Consider the following 18320-nt stretch of genomic DNA (forward strand, 5'->3'; position numbering starts at 1 on the left):
ATTTTGCTTAATATTTCAAGTTAAGAATCCATCTACAAATGTACCTTCTCTGCTTATGTAAGACAGGGGCTGGAGACATTTTCAAACGAACAAGTATGACACTTGTCACAATCCCTTACTTTAAAAGGGATTATAAGGAAACCCTCTCACCTCCCCAACACCTCAGATGTTGGCATGTAAGGTGATGTATCTTGGAGATTAATTTGACAGCTTCTGGTCACATTTGGAATTAAATTTGCTCTGCTTCAGGGACCAGTATATTGCCAGTGTTGCGTATGCCATCCAACAAACTACCTCTTGTGACGAGCTGTAACTTAATTTGAATTAAAAAAGAAGAGTCACAGCTGACCAGTCAGTATAGTGGTATCAACCCACTTGATGTCTCATGAAGATTAATGGGCACTGGCAGATGGATGGCAAAGGTTGCCCTGTCAGTGTACTGCGGTCTATGGCAACACTAGTACTTCACAGGACCATCCAGCAGGAAACTATTCTAAGTGCTGTGGGTACCAATTCAGGGTTGTTATGACCGACACAATGCAGTGGGAACGGTACACAGAGTATCCAAGCTTTCCATTAAACACAAGCTCATTACACACTTCCGCAGAAAGTCTATTATCTGTTGCAATCATTCTAGGTTTCAAAACAGAGCGTCAATTACCTCGCTCTTCTCTCAGCATCCTGACAAGGAAATTACAGTGAGGCAAAACCATTAGAAAATGCATGCAGAGTGACATGCATAACAAAAGGAAATCAACTGTTTAAAAACTCACAGAGAAACAAACTTAATATTAATCATGCATTCTGGTCACTGAGTTGTGTTAAGCAGAATTGTACAAGGTATATATGCACACAAGCTATAAAGACTCAGAAAAGGGAATATGCAGGTGCTTGCATTCAATTGTGATTCTTGTTTTTGCTCTTTAATGACCATAGTAGTATGTATAACTACATCAAGTTGTTTTGCTCTGAAAATCTTGTGTAACACATAGTAGTTGCTACTGTTTGAGAAGCTCAATCATACAACCACAGAATCTATTACATTTCCTGTTTATTATATATATTCTCTATGTTTCTTAATTTACAATAGATGGTTACAGTACATTTCTCACTACAAACCCAGTTAATTGTAATTTTACGAAGCAGTGCTGCCACTAATAATTTGCTTTGCATTTCTTTTGCTATGGGGAAAAGAGAGAAATCACATTTACGATACATCACATTTATAATCTCCATGTTAACCATTCCTGTAGGTATCTAAGACATCATAAATGAAAAAGGACCGAGATAGACTGAAAGGTTCTGTAAACATCGCTGGAATTCAAGACAATAAGGAAAAAAAAATAATCCCACAATAGGATGAAGAGCAGCCTGCCAATGCAAATATAGGATCCAGGCTAGTGTAAACCATTATTGGCTGTATTTGAATACATATGTTTGTACACGGTGGCAGGTGAGTTCTGTTGACACTGAAGTTTAAAACAAAAATCCTCAGATATCTTTTCTAAAAATGAGACTTTATTTAACAGGGTGTACGCATATTAGTAAACAGGCCTATATGTAAACAATCCAAACAATTTAATGTGTAATTCTGGCAGGAAACCATCTGATTTTTAATGAGGTATATTTTGCTCAGCAGAAGGGCCATGATTACACTTCTAGAGAATAATATCACCTTCTCTCTGAGCTTAAAGTGACAAACTTATACACAGTTAAAGGAAAATATTACCATATACGGAAATTGGATTTTGATTTCTTGTTTTTAACGTAAAGGCACATATAAGATCCTGTCTTTTTTTACTGGTAGGCTTACAATTCCAGTAAGAAATTCCTGGATGTTTAATTCGAAAGGCAACTGCTTTAGCAAAGCCTTTCACTCAGATTCCAGAAGTTTTGTTGTGATTTCTGCAACCCAGAAGTTGTGGTATGTAAACATGTACCCAACATGGGTAGCACAGTAAGCACCTGGTAGCTGTATGTACAAGTGTGTGTTCAATCAGATCAGCTTTCTCCTATTCATAGATGAGTGGTGACAGCTCCAATACAGCTCTTGGTTTGGTGCCCTCCACAAACACCATGGTCAGGAGCATCGCTACCGCAACATCCTCAGCTCTGCTTGGAAATGATACAACTTGGAGGTAAAAAGTTCTCTCATTTGAACTGCTCCAAGAGGTATTCCACCTATACCATGGAGGCCCTCTTCCATCCACATGGATAACGCAGTACCCGAAACTAGCATGTCAACTATCCAGAGAAATCTGAGGTTCTTTAGTACAAACATGAGGCAAACACATTACCATGACAGGGAACAATGAGACCAAAGTATCCACTGTACTTTACTGTGCAAATACTCTGTGTTATTAAAAACAAACAACTGCAAAAGAACAGGAAGGTGCTCAAAGCAAAACCTCTCATCTGGCCTCCAGTGCATATTCTGAATTCCTTCTGTGTGCTACGGCCCTCTCAGCTGAGAGGTAGTAAGTAGCTGTGTTGCACATCAAAATAAAACAGGTTAAACTCATCCTCCACAGCAAAGAACGTTTTATGGGAGGTAACGCTTGAAACCGGCGTAGCTATTTCAGAAGAGTGGGTGTGTCTGGACAACATCCCCTATAATGGGTTCCTGATGTCAGCCAAGGTTTTTACATGCTCCCACCACATGAATTAATAATTATAATACGAGACACACATTTTACAACAGAGATTAGAAATAAGATAAGGAACTTTCACTATTCATCACATGGTATTTTTCTTTCCTGAGCTACCACGAGTTATGAGGACCTATAAAAAACTTGTTTCCTTAAATTGATAGAAACAGTGAAGTTTAGCTATGACGAAATCTTCTTTTCTCTATTGAGAAAAAAAAAAAAAGTCATATTAACATAAAGGATCTCTGGATTGCAGGATTATTCTAAGGTGCATTTGGTCTAATGGACCGAAATTCACTATTATAGTTTTAAAAACCCAGTTAAGTCAGTGGAGTTAATTGATCTAGATCCTCTAAAGTATGACAAGCTGACTCGCTGTTTACAAATGGATGACATTGCTATAGCTTGTCTATAAAGTCTTGAAATAAACCTCCTGTTTCTCTATGAGACGTTAGCATCCTTTAAAACACATACAGAGTAAACAAGTTTCTCTGCTCCCCCTTAAGCAGACGCTGTACATTTCACAGGTAACACTGCCTCACAGTATCAGCTTGCTGATGCATATGCCATCGGTTAATTTTTTTTAATGAAAAAAAGCCCACACATATAAAAATCTTCCAATCACTATTTTATAAGGTCTATTTAAATACCGATTGCATATTTTGTATTTCATACTTCAAGTTGCAATTCTTTGTTGTTTTTTTGTTTGCACGACATATTTTTCTTGAGACCATAATACAAAATCAAAATTATTTGTACTTGAACCATTGGGAAGTACCTGAGGTGCACTATGAACAACCTTGCTGAAGGCCAGCAGGTAACAACTCATTACAAATGGATGAGTCTATGCCCAGGAGCCTAGCAATTCCTTAAATACACTTTCTGAAGACCATGCCTACATTTCCAAAAGTTAGTATCTTTGTTTTCTGCTTCTGGAACTAATCCCTAACTATTTTTGCTGTGCAGAAGGAGGCTTTTGTGGAATCCAGCCAGGTCATATGAGATCAGTTCCCAGGACAACTGGTACCACACTCCAGGCATACGGAGGGACCCCTGTGAAGCTGCAAGTTAAGCACCTCCTCAGACACAGTGACACCTGCCCTTCCTGCTGGCTGGCTCTAGCAGGCTCCCTGCTCAGTGTGCAGCATCTCAGACAGGCTCTGGAGGTGTTCACAGAGGTCCCATTCATCACTCTCCAAACATGTCTACTACTTTTCCCTGGCTGTATGGGACAAGCGATTATTTTACTCTGCCAGTCCAGATGTGTGTTACTGCATACAGCAAAACCCTGGTGCTGGCAATGTGGGCTACAGCCAAGTGAGAAATACAATAAGGAACATCTGTCATTCAACATCAAATGCATATTATGACTTGGGCATACGTGCACACAGCATGCTACTTGGATGGTCTCAGCCACGTGTGCATGTAACGTGCCTCTGCAAGAAGTCTTCCGTGCTACATCCTTTAAGGCAGAAAATAAGCTGGCATATGGAAGGATACTTTCCGATTTGCTCAGAGATTTGAATTTCTTTTTGCTGTTGGCACAAAACAACACGCACAGGCACAACTGGGAAAGGCACAAAGAGTATTTGTAAGTGTGCTTCTCTCACGGGACTACCTCTGACTCAGACTGTGCAAAGGAGGCAAGACAAATTTTTGATTTTCTTTCTTTAGGAGTATAATTTCATATACCTTTTGATGTATCAGAGAAGTAAATGCCTCTCACTTAGCTTACCTTTTACTAATCAAAAAAGAGTATTGAGCATATCAGTAAAATAAACGGAAATCCTGCGTACACGGGGCACTACTTTTACTTAAGCATAAGGCATGAAAAAGCAGCTTTATTTTTTTTCAAGCATAGCTATCATCTTTACTATTGATGCTCACTAGCTGGAAATGAAGCCTAGCACAACGTTCCGCTTGCCAGAAGCATCTGAAACTATCCACCACAATACATCATCATTGAACAATCTGGCACTGACGTTGAAGTTGACTGTTTACAGTGATCTGAATATTTAGGTAATGATGAAGTCAGTGTCGTAAGATTCTAAGCCTTTTATTGTTTTCCTTGATCCTTTATTCTTGTTCTTCTCATCCTGAGCTCATCACATTTTTCAAGCTTCTGTCAGGGGTTTGCGCTTATCAATATTAGTAAGTCTTTATTCTTCTCATAGCTTTAGGATCCACACATCTTCAGCTTTGCTCTCATGTTCTTCATTCCAGTCTGACTTGCTCTGACTCCAGAGCAGACCAAACTAACAAAAGATAATAAAGAACTACCTACAGATAAACTGCAAATTATGTATTACCCACCCACAAAATATTATTCATTGATAAATTCTTTTTCCCTTTTATTCTGTTCTCTTCCTTATAATCTCTGGGAGGCTGACTGTACAGTAGAGCACAGCTACAATGAGCCTGGATCCCTTGACGCTAATTTTGCAGTGAAAGGCAGTTGAGTAAAACGAGAGTCCTATACTGTCCAAACATATTGCAATGCACAAATTACTGTTTGGGGTCCAGTGAAAAGCCGATTACACAAACTGGTTTGTGAAAACAGATTGCTTCATAGTAAGAGGAATTCACGTGGTCATATTTCAGTTTTCACTGCTTCTTAAAGAATATTTGCCTTCAGATTTTCCTCCCCTGTGTTGTCTCAGGATCAGAGCTGAGAGCACTCAGACTTGGAGATAGAATTTTGTTTCTAAAATAAGATGGGTCTCTCAACATGGAACAGGACCTAAATAGTTACATTAGAGTGCTGGCACAGTTTTTCTTCCTCATTAACGTATTTTGGAGAAAAAAAAAATAACTGCTACAGTAGTCTAGATATCTGTCAGCTTTAGGTATCTGTCAGTAATTAACTTTATCACTTATTAGAAGAAAATGCACTCATTAGGAGTTTTTAATTGGTAAAATCCACACATTTACTATGGGTTAATATTTAGATCTAGTCTGGAAAAAACATAAGTACAGTTTTAAAAGTTAATCATTAGGAAGCTAGATAGGAAATCCTGGCTTATTTAATGATCATTAGCAAGTGTGTGAAGATTTCAAGATACAATTCATGGGAACATTTTTTGGAATTCCTACCTTGAATTCCACGTTCTCCTGGGGGCCCTGGCAAACCATCCTTTCCTGGTGGCCCTGGTAACCCGTCTTTTCCTGGGGGCCCTGGTTTTCCATGAGCTTGGGAGGCAAGCATTGCAGCAGGCAGCTTCAGCTGGGATGCAAACTGAGCCATCCTTTCTTCATTAACAACATTTACAAAGGACAGAAGAAAAAGCGGGTAAGAAATCTGCTATCAAAATACAGGAAAATAAACAAATCCCAAAGCCCTAGCTGAAGTAGGTTTCTGGAAGTAAGGTGTTTAATTCTTCTAAACGTCAAGGTATTAAATATTCCTACAAGTACTGAGGTGCTCAGTTCCAACTCAGTATTTACCTTTTGAAATAATCTGAACGAGTTTGTACTGAAGTTTCTGTTACTATTCTCTTTTACAAATACTTCAAATGACTCCTGACTCCTGTTCATGGAAGTACTTAAAATACATGAACATAGAATAATTAGTACTTAACACTCCTATGAAGTGCTACCTTATATGTTTGTAACTCATATTAATTCATTTTAATGAGTTATAAGTCATTATATGAGTTTGTAACTCATATTAAGTTGCAAAGTAGAGCTTAAATACCGTGAACAGTTCTTGGAATACTGAAACCCTGAAAACAGTTGTGAGAAAACCTGTAAGTGGGCAGTAAAAATTACTAATTGCAGAGATTTCAGCATGAATCGTTCATGCTGGTGGAATAAAGTACACTTGTTAACATTTCAGTGTTCCTTAGAGGTAGACAAAATAGGTGCTAACCTTGAGTCAGTCTCATTTATACCGGATTAAAAAACTTAACGAAGCATTCCACATTTTAGCAGGTATTTACTGTGGCGGAGTTTTAAGATTTAAGAAAAGATTCAGAGTAAAGAGGAGTGGGCATCAAACAAAAAATAAGCAAGGTGATAGAAAATAGGCACAGCGAAACAAAGCCAAAAATAGAAGATCTGTGGGAACACCAGTGACATGTAGAAAATGGAATAGCTATAAAGACAAAGCCTAATATACCATGTAGGCAGGACACCTTTAATACTTTCTTTTTATGAACAGACTAAATACTTGTTACCATTCCATTTGAATGGGAAAAGGAGGTAACTTCAGCCAACAAACTGCTCTTGAAATACATAGCAGATTGAATTCCCGAGGGGTAGCAGTCTGGGGAAGGGTGAAAATACACAGAATGATAGCCATATAAAATGAAAATGTGCCTGACCAGTTTAAAAAAAATCCCAAGCTTTATGTGATTTCTTTTATCCCTAAAAGACAAGAGGTTTTGTATCCACAAATTTAATGACAAAAGAGCTAAGCATATTGCAGACATAAAAAATGCACTTTGCAAAGGAAGAGAAGCTACTGTTAAGAGGTGTTTGAGCAGAAGCTTGTTTCAGACACTGACCTGAGTCACAGCTTTTCAACCCTGACTAAGTTGGGGAAGAAAAATATTTCCTTTTCAGAGTAAGGACACACCTAAGAAAGCTCACATAATACAAAGGCCTCGGCTGAATCTGGCACTTGCCTAAAACTGCCAGAAGATGGTGGTCTGAAAGGGAGCTCTGGCGCTCAGCAGGGATGTTTGCTTAAAATGCACAGCAGTTTAGACCTGCACGACAGAGCTGTCAAGTCTTTCTCTCATTTAGATAGTCATCCACTAAATGGCCAAATTAATTAGATATTTCTGTTGTCTCTCCTTAATACTTTTTTAATGTTTTAATGATACATTGTAGATACATATGTATCTGCAATAATTTGACACATGTATTTACAATGTTACATACATATGTTTGCTATTACGATTTGGTGCAAACTACCTTTTAATGCTAATATTTTACATAAGGAAATACCCATTAACTGATGCTATAATTTGTAATTGTTTGAACATAAGATAAGTATAACAACAATTAACTATAACTGTTAAATAACAGTTAAACATAGCTACAGGAACAAGGCAGCTGCTAAGTCCAATATGTTAGACGACATGTAAAGAAATATATATAAAGGCTGTAGGAGTGTAAAACATTTAGCACAGAATTTAAGATTTACATTTATTTGTAATACCTCATTTTCTTACCTTCAAAAACCTTAAGAACCTCTTGTCTGATATATTTTTTTATTTCTTCAAGTGGAACTGTATCAGCCTGATGAGGAAAAAGAAAGGTGACATATATATCAGAACAAAATACAGAGGGCACTTTATGATGCTACAAAAATAAAAATATTACTGAAATTAGCATGAAAAATGTAAAGCTTTCACCAAAAATTAAATATTTTAATATATTCGTGTTATTTCCTTAACTGAAAAGACCACTTTATTGCAAATACGTTACAATATTATAAAGGCCACTAACACCATGAAGTGGAAGAGGTACGCCCAACCGTCAAGAGGATCAGCATGCTATAGAAATCAATTTGCTTAAGGCTGTAAGGATGTCCAGTGATACCATTAGCCTTTGCTCGCCCTCTGCATAGCATTTGCCAACTTCTCATCCCTTCTAACTGCTTCAAAGCACAGCTGACTAACGAGAACTGCATCACAGGACCAGTAACTGGAAAAGTTTTTTAGAGCTTTACCCCATCTGAATGAAGGTAAAAAGAACCCATTACATGGATGGGTGCTGGTGTGCACATGGAGACAAACCAAGATACCCACAACTGACAGGCAGCATTTCATTGTCTTTTTAAACACTGATTTCACTTTTACTGAGAATCACGTAATCTGCCTCCTTTGCTTTCTCAGTTGCCAAGACTTACACTTCAGCTCTTAAGCTTACGAAACAACTTGAAATTTAATGGTACTGAGTAGCCACATTGATTTGTCAGGAGCTAAAGAAATAAGTAATTAAAGTTTATCCATAGTACATGTTTAAAAAAACCACCAAAACCAACTGCTTGACCACCTGGGTATATTTTTTTCCACCTCTTAACTAAACACTTAAATTATCTCTGAGATATCGTAGTTTTTCTGATACTGTGGTATTGCTCTGTTGAATTTCCACCACTTGGCACATGTCACCTCCCTGTCATCTGAGTTCACAAGCAACCAAGGGAAACTTGTATTTACTTACTGGAAATCCTGGGGGGCCTGGTGAACCTGGGGGACCTTGATGACCTGGTGATCCTGGATAGCCTCTGTCTCCTGGTGGCCCAGTAGGACCCATATCCCCCTTTTCTCCTGATGGACCAGGTTTCCCTCGTTCGCCTTGTGGACCTTTGTCCCCTGGAATACCCTGATCTCCCTATGTAAAATAAAAGCAGAAAGAAAACTGTTACACACACTCTAACAAACAAGGAAAAGTCACCCAAGAATGCTAAAGTGAAAATTCTTCCCTGTTCAGAAACAGATTTTATGAGTCATGCTGGGAAGCTGATTTTACAGGCTAACCCTTGTCTCTGAAAACACAGCAAGTAATGTTTTGTCTTCTTACACTTTTAATATCGAAATGAATGACAAAAAAGAAAAAAAATAGCTTGGCTTTGTAACCCATTTTTCAAGGACAGAACTTGGGTGCAGAAAGCTTATAGCCTTTATACAAGGACCTAGAAATGTCAAATTAAGGCATAGGTAGAATTTAGGTGCTCAAATTCCACCAGGCACAAGCCATCAGGCTTTTTTTTTCTGTAACTTTCCCTAGAAGCCTAATATTTTATTTCTGCATTTACACAAAATTTCAGTTAATCAAAGAAACAAAAGATAGACAAATCCATTTATAATGAGTGAATTCCTTGCAAACAAAATAAATTAAAGGTCAATGGCCAGCAACAGCTTCAATTGTGGCTGAGATGACATTGAAATTACATGTTTTATTTGTGAGGAATTAAATATTTTAGAGTGACTTAATGTAACAGCTATTAGTTCACTGAACTACAGCTGTGGAGCAGAGTGCCACAGGTCACACACTCGGATTGTTAACGAACAGCTGGCAGTTCTTAAGGGTCACTGACTGCCCTTGCTGCACCACTAAAGCTAATGTTAGGCTCCACCATAAGCAGCAACCACCACCAAGAGATGACCGCATCATTACTAGACGAATCCAGAATCAAATTTATGAAGGGTGAACCAATGGAATTAATTGCATTCTTAATTTACAGCAAGTGCTGGTAAACTCTATTCAGATCTGAAACGTCATTAACTGATAAAGCAATAGAAGCGTAGTTATATTCCTAAGTCATATTTACATGACATATAAATATTGAAAAAGAAAGAAAGACAGGTAAGGATGCAAGCAGGACGTTGTATCACATTTTTATCATCTATCTGTCCTCCAATCTGTATGATTTTCAGTGAGGTAGAGTTTATTACTGACGATAACTAAGCTTCACTACGAAGACCGCTGTAACTTGTGATGTTTTATTGCATTAGCTGAAACTAAAAACTTCCCATGGGCTGCAGTTTAGGAATGGACTGCTCCAGTGTGGGTCTCCCATGGGACACAGATCCTGCCTAAAAACCTGCTCCCATGTGGGCATCTCTCCATGGGCTGGAGGTCCTGCCAGGAGCCTGCTCCAGTGTGGGCTCTCCATGGGCTGCAGCTTCCTTCAGGGCACATCCACCTGCTCCAGCGTGGGGTCCTCCACAAGCTGCAGGCAGATATCTGCTCCACCATGGTCCTCCACGGGCTGTAGGGGACAGCCTGCCTCACCACAGTCTTCTCCACAGGCTGCAGGAGAATCTCTGCTCTGGTGCCTGAAGCACCTTCTCCCCTCCTTCACTGACTTTTGTGTCTGCAGAGCTGTTTTCCTCCAGTTTTCTCACTCCCCTCTCCCAGCTACACAGTTACACAGCATTTTTTACCCTTTCTATCACACAGGCAGTACATTGTCACTCGTAGGCTTAGCTCTGGCCAGCAGCAGGTACACCTTGGAGCTGGCTGGAATTGGCTCCCTCCGACATGGGGGTAGCTCCTGGTACGTCTTCACAGAGGCCACCCCTGCAGCCCCCATTGCCAAAACCTTGTGCCATGTAAACCCAACACAATCTGTGCAACTGCTAACATGAGCACATAGTCAGGGCAGTCAGTGTGACATGGAAACAAGCTCAGTGTGATTACACTCATCGTGTTTCTCTTAAAAGACCTATCCTGCCAATACTGCAGACACCTATTTCCAGTTTTAATTTCTCAGCAATAATACTTCGGGCAAAACTCTAAATATGCAGCATATGAATAATTTCCAGCAAAAACATAGCTAATTCAGCTATTCAGTAGTAAAAAAGGACAAGAAACGAAGTGATATCCAAAAGACACTTGTAACCCTTGTTGAAGACTCTCAAATTTTCAACAGTCAACGAGAGCAGGAAAGGGAGAGTATGTGCATTGGGGGAACTGGAAGACTGATGTTCTGATGGAAGAGGCATACTTTTTCAGGTTTCTATAAACTTTAGGATTTATAGGGAAAAGTGTTCTGTCCTGCATACAGCTATTGTATCAGGACATGTATGGCAACACCATGAAAAATTCAGGGCAGAGGAAGGAGTCTGACTGCGAAGCAGAACTTTTGCAGTCTGCAGGAGAGAGGCTCTTTCCCGGCATTAACAAAATTTTTGCATCCAACCTCCATCTCTTACTTCACTCATAGCAATCTGAAACATTAAAAAATTGAAGAACAACTCCTGTTCTACCATGTTATTGCAAAACTTGAAATGGGTACAGACGACACTTTCTGGAGATTGAAGTCCAGCATAGGGAGCTACTGAACACACCGTTTTGTCCGATAGTGCTTTCAAATGAGACCACACAGACACGCACGCACCCACATATATGAAAAAAGCTGTCTGAAGATTACTATACTTACAAGAAGCCTTCATTAAAAAATTACTGAAGGTGTAAATATTCATATATAATTTCTCATTTTTATAATCCTGCAGAGCAGGTATAGATAGCTCTTCTATTAGAAATAAAGAAAAATGAAGGTTTCTGTAAGACCATGTGGTGCTATGACAGTGTGAAGCTGATCCTGGAATTGCTTTTCTAAACAATTCCCATCTTACAGGCTGCCAATGTATAGGAGGCTGATCAAATACTACAGCCACTTTTCAAACAAGTGGTTTTTTTAACTGCCTCCAGTGTTTTCTTTGTGTTTGGAAGAATCTCCTTGTAAAAATTCATAAAACTAGGTCATATCTTCTCCCAGATTCCTCTTCTAACTCTCCTTCATTACAAATTGTACAAAACACAAGGTTGGACATCTGCATTTTGTGATCTCTGCCTACGGTGCTGATTTATAAAGTCCTCCTCCTTTCTAATGTTCTCCCATCTCTTGCATTTAATCTTGCACTAAATTCTGTGCAGAAGGAATAATTATTTTGCCTGGGTTTCTACATGCTCTAGTCCAGCATGCTCCCAGTCTGTGATCAAGGTGTGCAGATAACAGCAATAAATGAGCCAGCCACCAGTACTTGTTGAAATGACTTGAAAGGCGTAATTCTGACTGGTATAAACCACCTATTTTCAACTGGGTTATCACGCAGTTTATGAACTGATAATAACAGCAATGTTTAGTGAAAGATTGTATAAGCTTATTTCAGCCCAGGTGGTTTCTTCCTTCTTAAAGCGGATTCTACAAGGATATACTTATATTAGACATGAAAACCTAAAGAGTTTTATTCTGCTCTCTTCCTATTTTGCTGTTTCTCTTTTCTGATATTGCAACATCTGGTCTCAAACTGAAGGAGTACACAGTACGGCAGTAATAATAATGGCTGCAAGGAAACCTTGACAGTGTTATTTTCTGTAATCACTGCAATCTCTCACAGATGCAGGTCTGTAGTACTTGATCCAGAGCAAAAAAGAAAAAAAAAATCAACTTCAACTTCCTCACTGATCTCTTATCCAAGATGCAGACTTCTACTGTGTATTTTGCTGTTATTTCTTAGGCACATATCCCCTTGTTTTCAACAAACCTTCTATTTTCCTGCAGAATTGTAAGGAACAACTGACAGCTTTCTGAAAACCATTCAGACACTGCACCGGGCATATTTATAACTAACTTTCCTGTTATAAAAGGCTGTGAGAGATTTTGATGGTCACTTGAGACAAAAATACTTCTGGAAATTCATTTTTTTTTAACATGTATTTTCTGGTCAGCAGATTAGAGAAGCGATTGTCCCCCTGCACTTGGCACTGGTGAGGCCGCACCTCAAATCCTGGGTTCAGGTTTGGGCCCCTCACCACAAGAGGGACACTGAGGTGCTGGAGCGTGTCCAGAGAAGGGCAACGGGGCTGGGGAAGGGTCTGGAGCACAAGTGTTATGAGGAGCAGCTGAGGGAGCTGGGGTTGTTTAGCCTGGAGAAAAGGAGGCTGAGGGGGGACCTTATTGCTCTCTACATCTACCTGAAAGGGGGCTGTAGGCAGGTGGGTGTCAGTCTCTTTCCCCAAATAACAGGTGACAGGACAAGAGGAAACGGCCTCAAGTTGCACCAGGGGAGGCTTAGATTGGATATTAGGAAAAATTTCTTCACAGAAAGGGTGGTCAAGCATTGGAACAGGCTGCCCAAGACATAGTGGAATCACTGTGCCTGTAGGTATTTAAAAAACACGTAGATGTGGTGCCTGATGACATGGTTTAATGGTGGACTTGAAGTTCTGGGTTAATGGTTCAACTTGATGATCTCAAAAGTCTTTTTGATACCTAAATGATTCTATGATTCTTTGATACTATATAGTACTTTTATTTATATTTATGCATTTATTTATTTCACTCGAGCTAGACTGTGACACATTTGCAAGCGATCCCAGAAGTGAGAGCAGATTCAGGCACCTGTGACTTCTCTCAGCGCAAGCCGTATTTACATCTACAGCTACTCATACATGTGTGTATGTATGTACTCTTGTCACTGATGAGACTGGAATAAATGCACCCTCTTCTTTTACCCTGAAGCTTCCCAAGTTTCACTCCGATGAAGCAAGCTAAAGCTGTGTCTCTGTTTCTCACACACTTTTTCAACATCCTTCTTCCTGTCAGTATGTTTCAAGGTCAAGGCCTTACAGGTCCAGGCTCCTCTTCTGGTTGTATGCGCACTGTACTATTTGCAGGGGATAGGCTGTGATAGCAGGGATAGTAGGATAGGTATCTATTCAGACAGGTTGACACGGAGAAGGTGAGGCTGAGTAGTGTAAGGCAGTACACAGTATGTAAATAATGTGGTAAAAAACCCAAACAAGTATGTGGTAAAATAAGAAGGGTCTTGTATTTTATCTATGTCCTTAAAGGCAGGAAAAAACACTGCAAACTTAATTCTTCTAAGGGACAATTATTGTAATAATGGTTAAAACCTCATGTCTCTTCAGTGTCATAAAGCAGCATTTAATTTTCCAGATTACACAGGGAGGTGCTTTTATGATTCATCAAATAAACGTGGTATCAATCGGATTAGGACATCAGGGCTTTAGCAACGTTATAACAGGAGCAGAGTATGTGCTAGGATTTCCTTTGCTGTAGTAAAATAAAGATCATCTCTCACCTCCTGTAATGATTCCTATCCACCACAATCTTGGTACCACAAACAGAACTGTCTAAATATTTTGGGAAGCAGTAAGGTACTGCATTGGCATTCCTGCTGCTTAAGCGTAACAAGCTTGTTTTATATAAAACACGATTTGTGTTTGTGACATACAAAGATCCCAGGTATGACGATGGAGCAAGCTTTATAGCTCTTGCGAAGTCTGACAGTATGACAACAGGATTACCTACTATCCAATTTTCAACCTACTGATCAGTTTACACTGTCCAGACCAACTGTGTCAGAAAGTCTATAACGTGTTTTTCTTCTAGATGCAGAAGCCAATTAAATTCTAATTCCTTGAAGCAGTGTCTAGGACTAAACCTCTTAGTTGTTTACAAGCCTGCTTGAAATCTACAGATAATTAATCTCTTGGTTTTGCACTGGTGAGGTGCTTAGATGCTTAGTAAAAAGAAAAAAAGTTATTAAAACAAGGGACTTACACGTTCTCCTTTGGGTCCTCGGTCTCCTGGTCTCCCCACAGCACCCTGAAAAATTGTTTTTGAAAAAAGATAAACATGTCACTTAAAGGCTTTTTTGTGTAGTTATCCATTAGCAGAACTGAAAGCAACTGTCTAGAATTAACAGTTACGGTATCTGTGAAGAATAAAATACACTAGTATGCAAAATCATGTTTTCCTACCGGAGGACCTGGCAATCCATCTTTTCCATTGATTCCCTGTAACAAAAAACAAAACACAAAACATTTTTTTAACAAATATGCCTATATTTATGTTTTAAAAATATATAGGGTAAAGCTCAATGTGCAGTGCTGGCATTATTACATATCCTGAAGCTGCAGAGGCAGCAGTTTGTGTGGTTACAATACAGAAATACAAATACTTTTGAGACATATGAAATAACAGAGCTCATGGTGATACTGAGCTGCAAGCACATTAAATCTGAGCTGAGAGCAGAGAAAAAAAATATCTTTGGCATCAAGATGCGCATTAACTTTAATGAGCACACTTTAAATGACAAGTTGTATGGAAATTCTGCAAATGTGGAATGTGCACCTGTACATGCACTCTTCCAGTCCCAGCTTAGTCATTATACAGCCACAGGAAAGATTTCTCTTATTCCAGATATTAACCCTGATGCCCTATTATCCTTCTGCTGTTACAGCAACTATGCCTTAATAGTAAGTGGCCAGATCCATTCTTTGGTCCTTAGGACTTGTGGCACTGCACAGTTTCAGCCTCCTGGGCTAAACATATTTCCTTCCCAAAAGAAGGTGGTCTCACTCATACCACCTGCTGGAAGCCGTCCCAGGCCCACATTTATCCCCCAGCATGGAATGCGGTAATCATGTGAGAATGCTAGCTGGTGTGGGCCAAAATAATGTCAGAGAATATGTTAACAATTGTACAATGCCAGATAATTGCAAGATAAATACTCTGGCACTGTTTAATTTACTAGGATATACACGGATCTGTAAATGGAGCAAACTCACTGCTATTTCACTGAGTGAGAAGGAAGGACTTGCATGAGCAAAGGCATAGGAATATTTCCTTCCTTCTCACATTGCAAAGTGGAGTTTTGCACAGATTAGGCGCCTTGGGCCAATTTGCTGCTGAAGTTACAGAAATTCTCTTCTTTCAAGACAGAAGCATAAAGTGGACGAACTGAAATGGTCTGCTTCTCATGCCTGTCCCCAAAACGCCAAGCTCTGGGGGAGATAATGAGTTCTGTGCTATCCTAGCTGAACACTTCTAGAATATAAACTAGGTCGTTTTAAAGCAGCTCAGACAGTGCTGACTACACAGCTGTCACACTTCTATTAAATAAAGAGTTCAGGTTAGACATATCCTAAGTGAATAGTAAATGCTTCAGTTGCAGGGTTGCATCATGTGTATATAGAAGAGTTACAAAGTTTATTCAGAGTCACGAAGCACACGCTTCTCTATCTAAATAAAACCAAGAAGGTATTTTGTTCAACCCATTCTTTATAGACTGTGTTGAGTGTCTGGGTTAATATTCCACTGCTGAAAAAATAAGACGGGACCCTTTATGTCAACAGGATCCAAAGGACCCTCCTAAGACCTTTAAGGGCAACATCTCAGTAACACTAACTATTAAAACATCACAATACCAGGAATTCTTGACTGGATGGTTAATATTGAGCACTGTAGCATTAAGTGTTCTTCAGATGTTACCTAGCCTAACAGAAAACAGGATGTAATCTCATTTCTTTTGTAACTTCTGATAAACTAAGACACATCCTTTTGTAATTAATGTAAATATTGAGTATAAAATTGCTTACTGGTTTTCCTTGTGGCCCTTCTGGCCCAGGGAAGCCTATATCTCCTATCGGTCCTCTTTCACCCTAAGAGAGAAGAAAACGTGCATATAAATCTGCATGTAAAATCTTGCATTTGGTGTTTGAAATTTTTGTGTATTATCATAAGAATTCAGAACTCAAATCTGTACTTACGGGTTCCCCCGGCATCCCTGGGGACCCGGGAGATCCTGGCTTTCCCTGGAAAAAGAGAACATGACATTCAAATTACTAGGAAGCAAAAAATAATTTCTCTTAGGTCACAAATAAAAGAGGATATATATTTGAGTGAAATATTCATATTATTGCTCATTACATACTTTAAGAGAAGAAGAAATATTTTACCAGATCTTTTTAAATATTTGTGGCATGTTAATCTGGCTGTTACGTACAACATAACTCAATCCCCTGGTCTTCTTTACCCTTTCTCTATACTGAGATAATGACATTTACAACACCATGATTTCATTCTTGAGTGGTCATAGTCAGATCAAAGTTTATTACTGTATATGCAAAATCAAGATTTTTTCCTTCAGGTATGTCCTAGTCCTGATTTTTTTTTAAAGTGAGTTTATTACTGATTTAACGCCTTTTGCAAACTTTCTTCACGCTTTTTCTTGGGCACTTTTATTGTCATTTTATGTTCGGCCTGCCAGAATTCATAATCCTTTCTCATCTCATCATTTAGATGGTGATTTTAAATGCCTCTAATAAATTATGCCTTGCTTTCAACAACCCATCTGGTTCAGCCCCAACCAAGAATCTATTACCCTGAATCTGCATTTCCCAGAAATATCCTTAGACCAGATCCTCAGCTGCCTTGTACAAGTGAGGAATGTAACACATCAATGCCAGTGACAACTTCAGGAACAACAGGACTGAGGATCTGAGTTGAGGAAATAGGCATTGGTGGTAATTCTTGCAGAATTTCAGCCCAGGTTTCCTTGATAATCTCACTCAGCAGAAAGCCAACGCTAAAATGAGATTTATATTACCAAATGGGAAAAAGGGGCCACTATTCTATCTAGGGAATAATGCCAGGCAAGGTGGGCAAATTCTCTTCCAGTAAGATATGTGGATATGTTTCAAAAAATCTTCCTAGACTACTAAACATATTCTCTCTCATGCATCTAATAATTTGTTAATTAAAACTTCTTAGGGTAAAATGTTAAAGCAAATAATGTGAGTGGATTTTTTTAGAATTAAATGTAATCAACAGAATGTAACTGCATAAATGAGGAAGGGAACTCATTAAATTATTTCATATCCAGCTGGAACAGAGAGCAACAAGAATAAGACTTGGAACATATCCAGTGGGTACTACACAAAACAAACAATTGTGAACACCCTAACTGGTAACTGCATTATTGATTCACAGCATGAAATATATTTCAGAGTAACAAACTTTGAAACTCTTACAGAGGCTGTACGACTCCGAGAAATACTTCTCTTTTCCCCTTAAGTGTGCAATTTTACTTTGTTTTAGGAGAACATAGCTAAATTAAGCTATTTAAGCTGATGTTCTCTCTTGGAACATACAGTAAATAGACTAAATCAGTGGCTAATGGAAATGGGAGTGCATAGACAAAAGCTTTTCTTTATTTCATGAAACACATTTATAATTTAAAAGCAGCTCCTGAATGTATTGGTAGCTGCCCAAATTTAATAATAAATGTATTTGCATATAAATAACTCCATATTGCCTCCTGAAATATGGATAAATTTTTTTATTAAACTGTGAATACAATCTAAAGAAAAGTTGTCTTCATTTCCTTTAGGAACACAAATGAA

The 18320-nt window shown here is 38.8% G+C and overlaps 1 protein-coding gene across 3 annotated transcripts in view; it reads right to left on the reverse strand.

The window, feature by feature from the left end:
• COL19A1 (collagen type XIX alpha 1 chain) overlaps positions 1 to 18320 on the reverse strand; it is a 204881-nt gene that overhangs the window by 10079 nt on the left and 176482 nt on the right. For 2 of the 3 annotated variants that reach the window (XM_040598686.1, XM_040598687.1), the window contains 7 exons: positions 16686 to 16730; positions 16515 to 16577; positions 14895 to 14930; positions 14695 to 14739; positions 8820 to 8990; positions 7826 to 7892; positions 5742 to 5897 (listed from right to left, as the gene is read on the reverse strand). In XM_040598686.1, coding sequence (XP_040454620.1) covers positions 5742 to 5897; positions 7826 to 7892; positions 8820 to 8990; positions 14695 to 14739; positions 14895 to 14930; positions 16515 to 16577; positions 16686 to 16730 — 583 coding nt within the window. Of the gene's footprint in view, positions 1 to 1038; positions 4904 to 5741; positions 5898 to 7825; positions 7893 to 8819; positions 8991 to 14694; positions 14740 to 14894; positions 14931 to 16514; positions 16578 to 16685; positions 16731 to 18320 lie in introns of those variants that run through there. The other variant, XM_040598688.1, reaches the window with a different exon arrangement.

This window comes from Falco naumanni, chromosome 6, assembly GCF_017639655.2.
Source record: "Falco naumanni isolate bFalNau1 chromosome 6, bFalNau1.pat, whole genome shotgun sequence".
NCBI classification, from domain to species: domain Eukaryota; kingdom Metazoa; phylum Chordata; class Aves; order Falconiformes; family Falconidae; genus Falco; species Falco naumanni.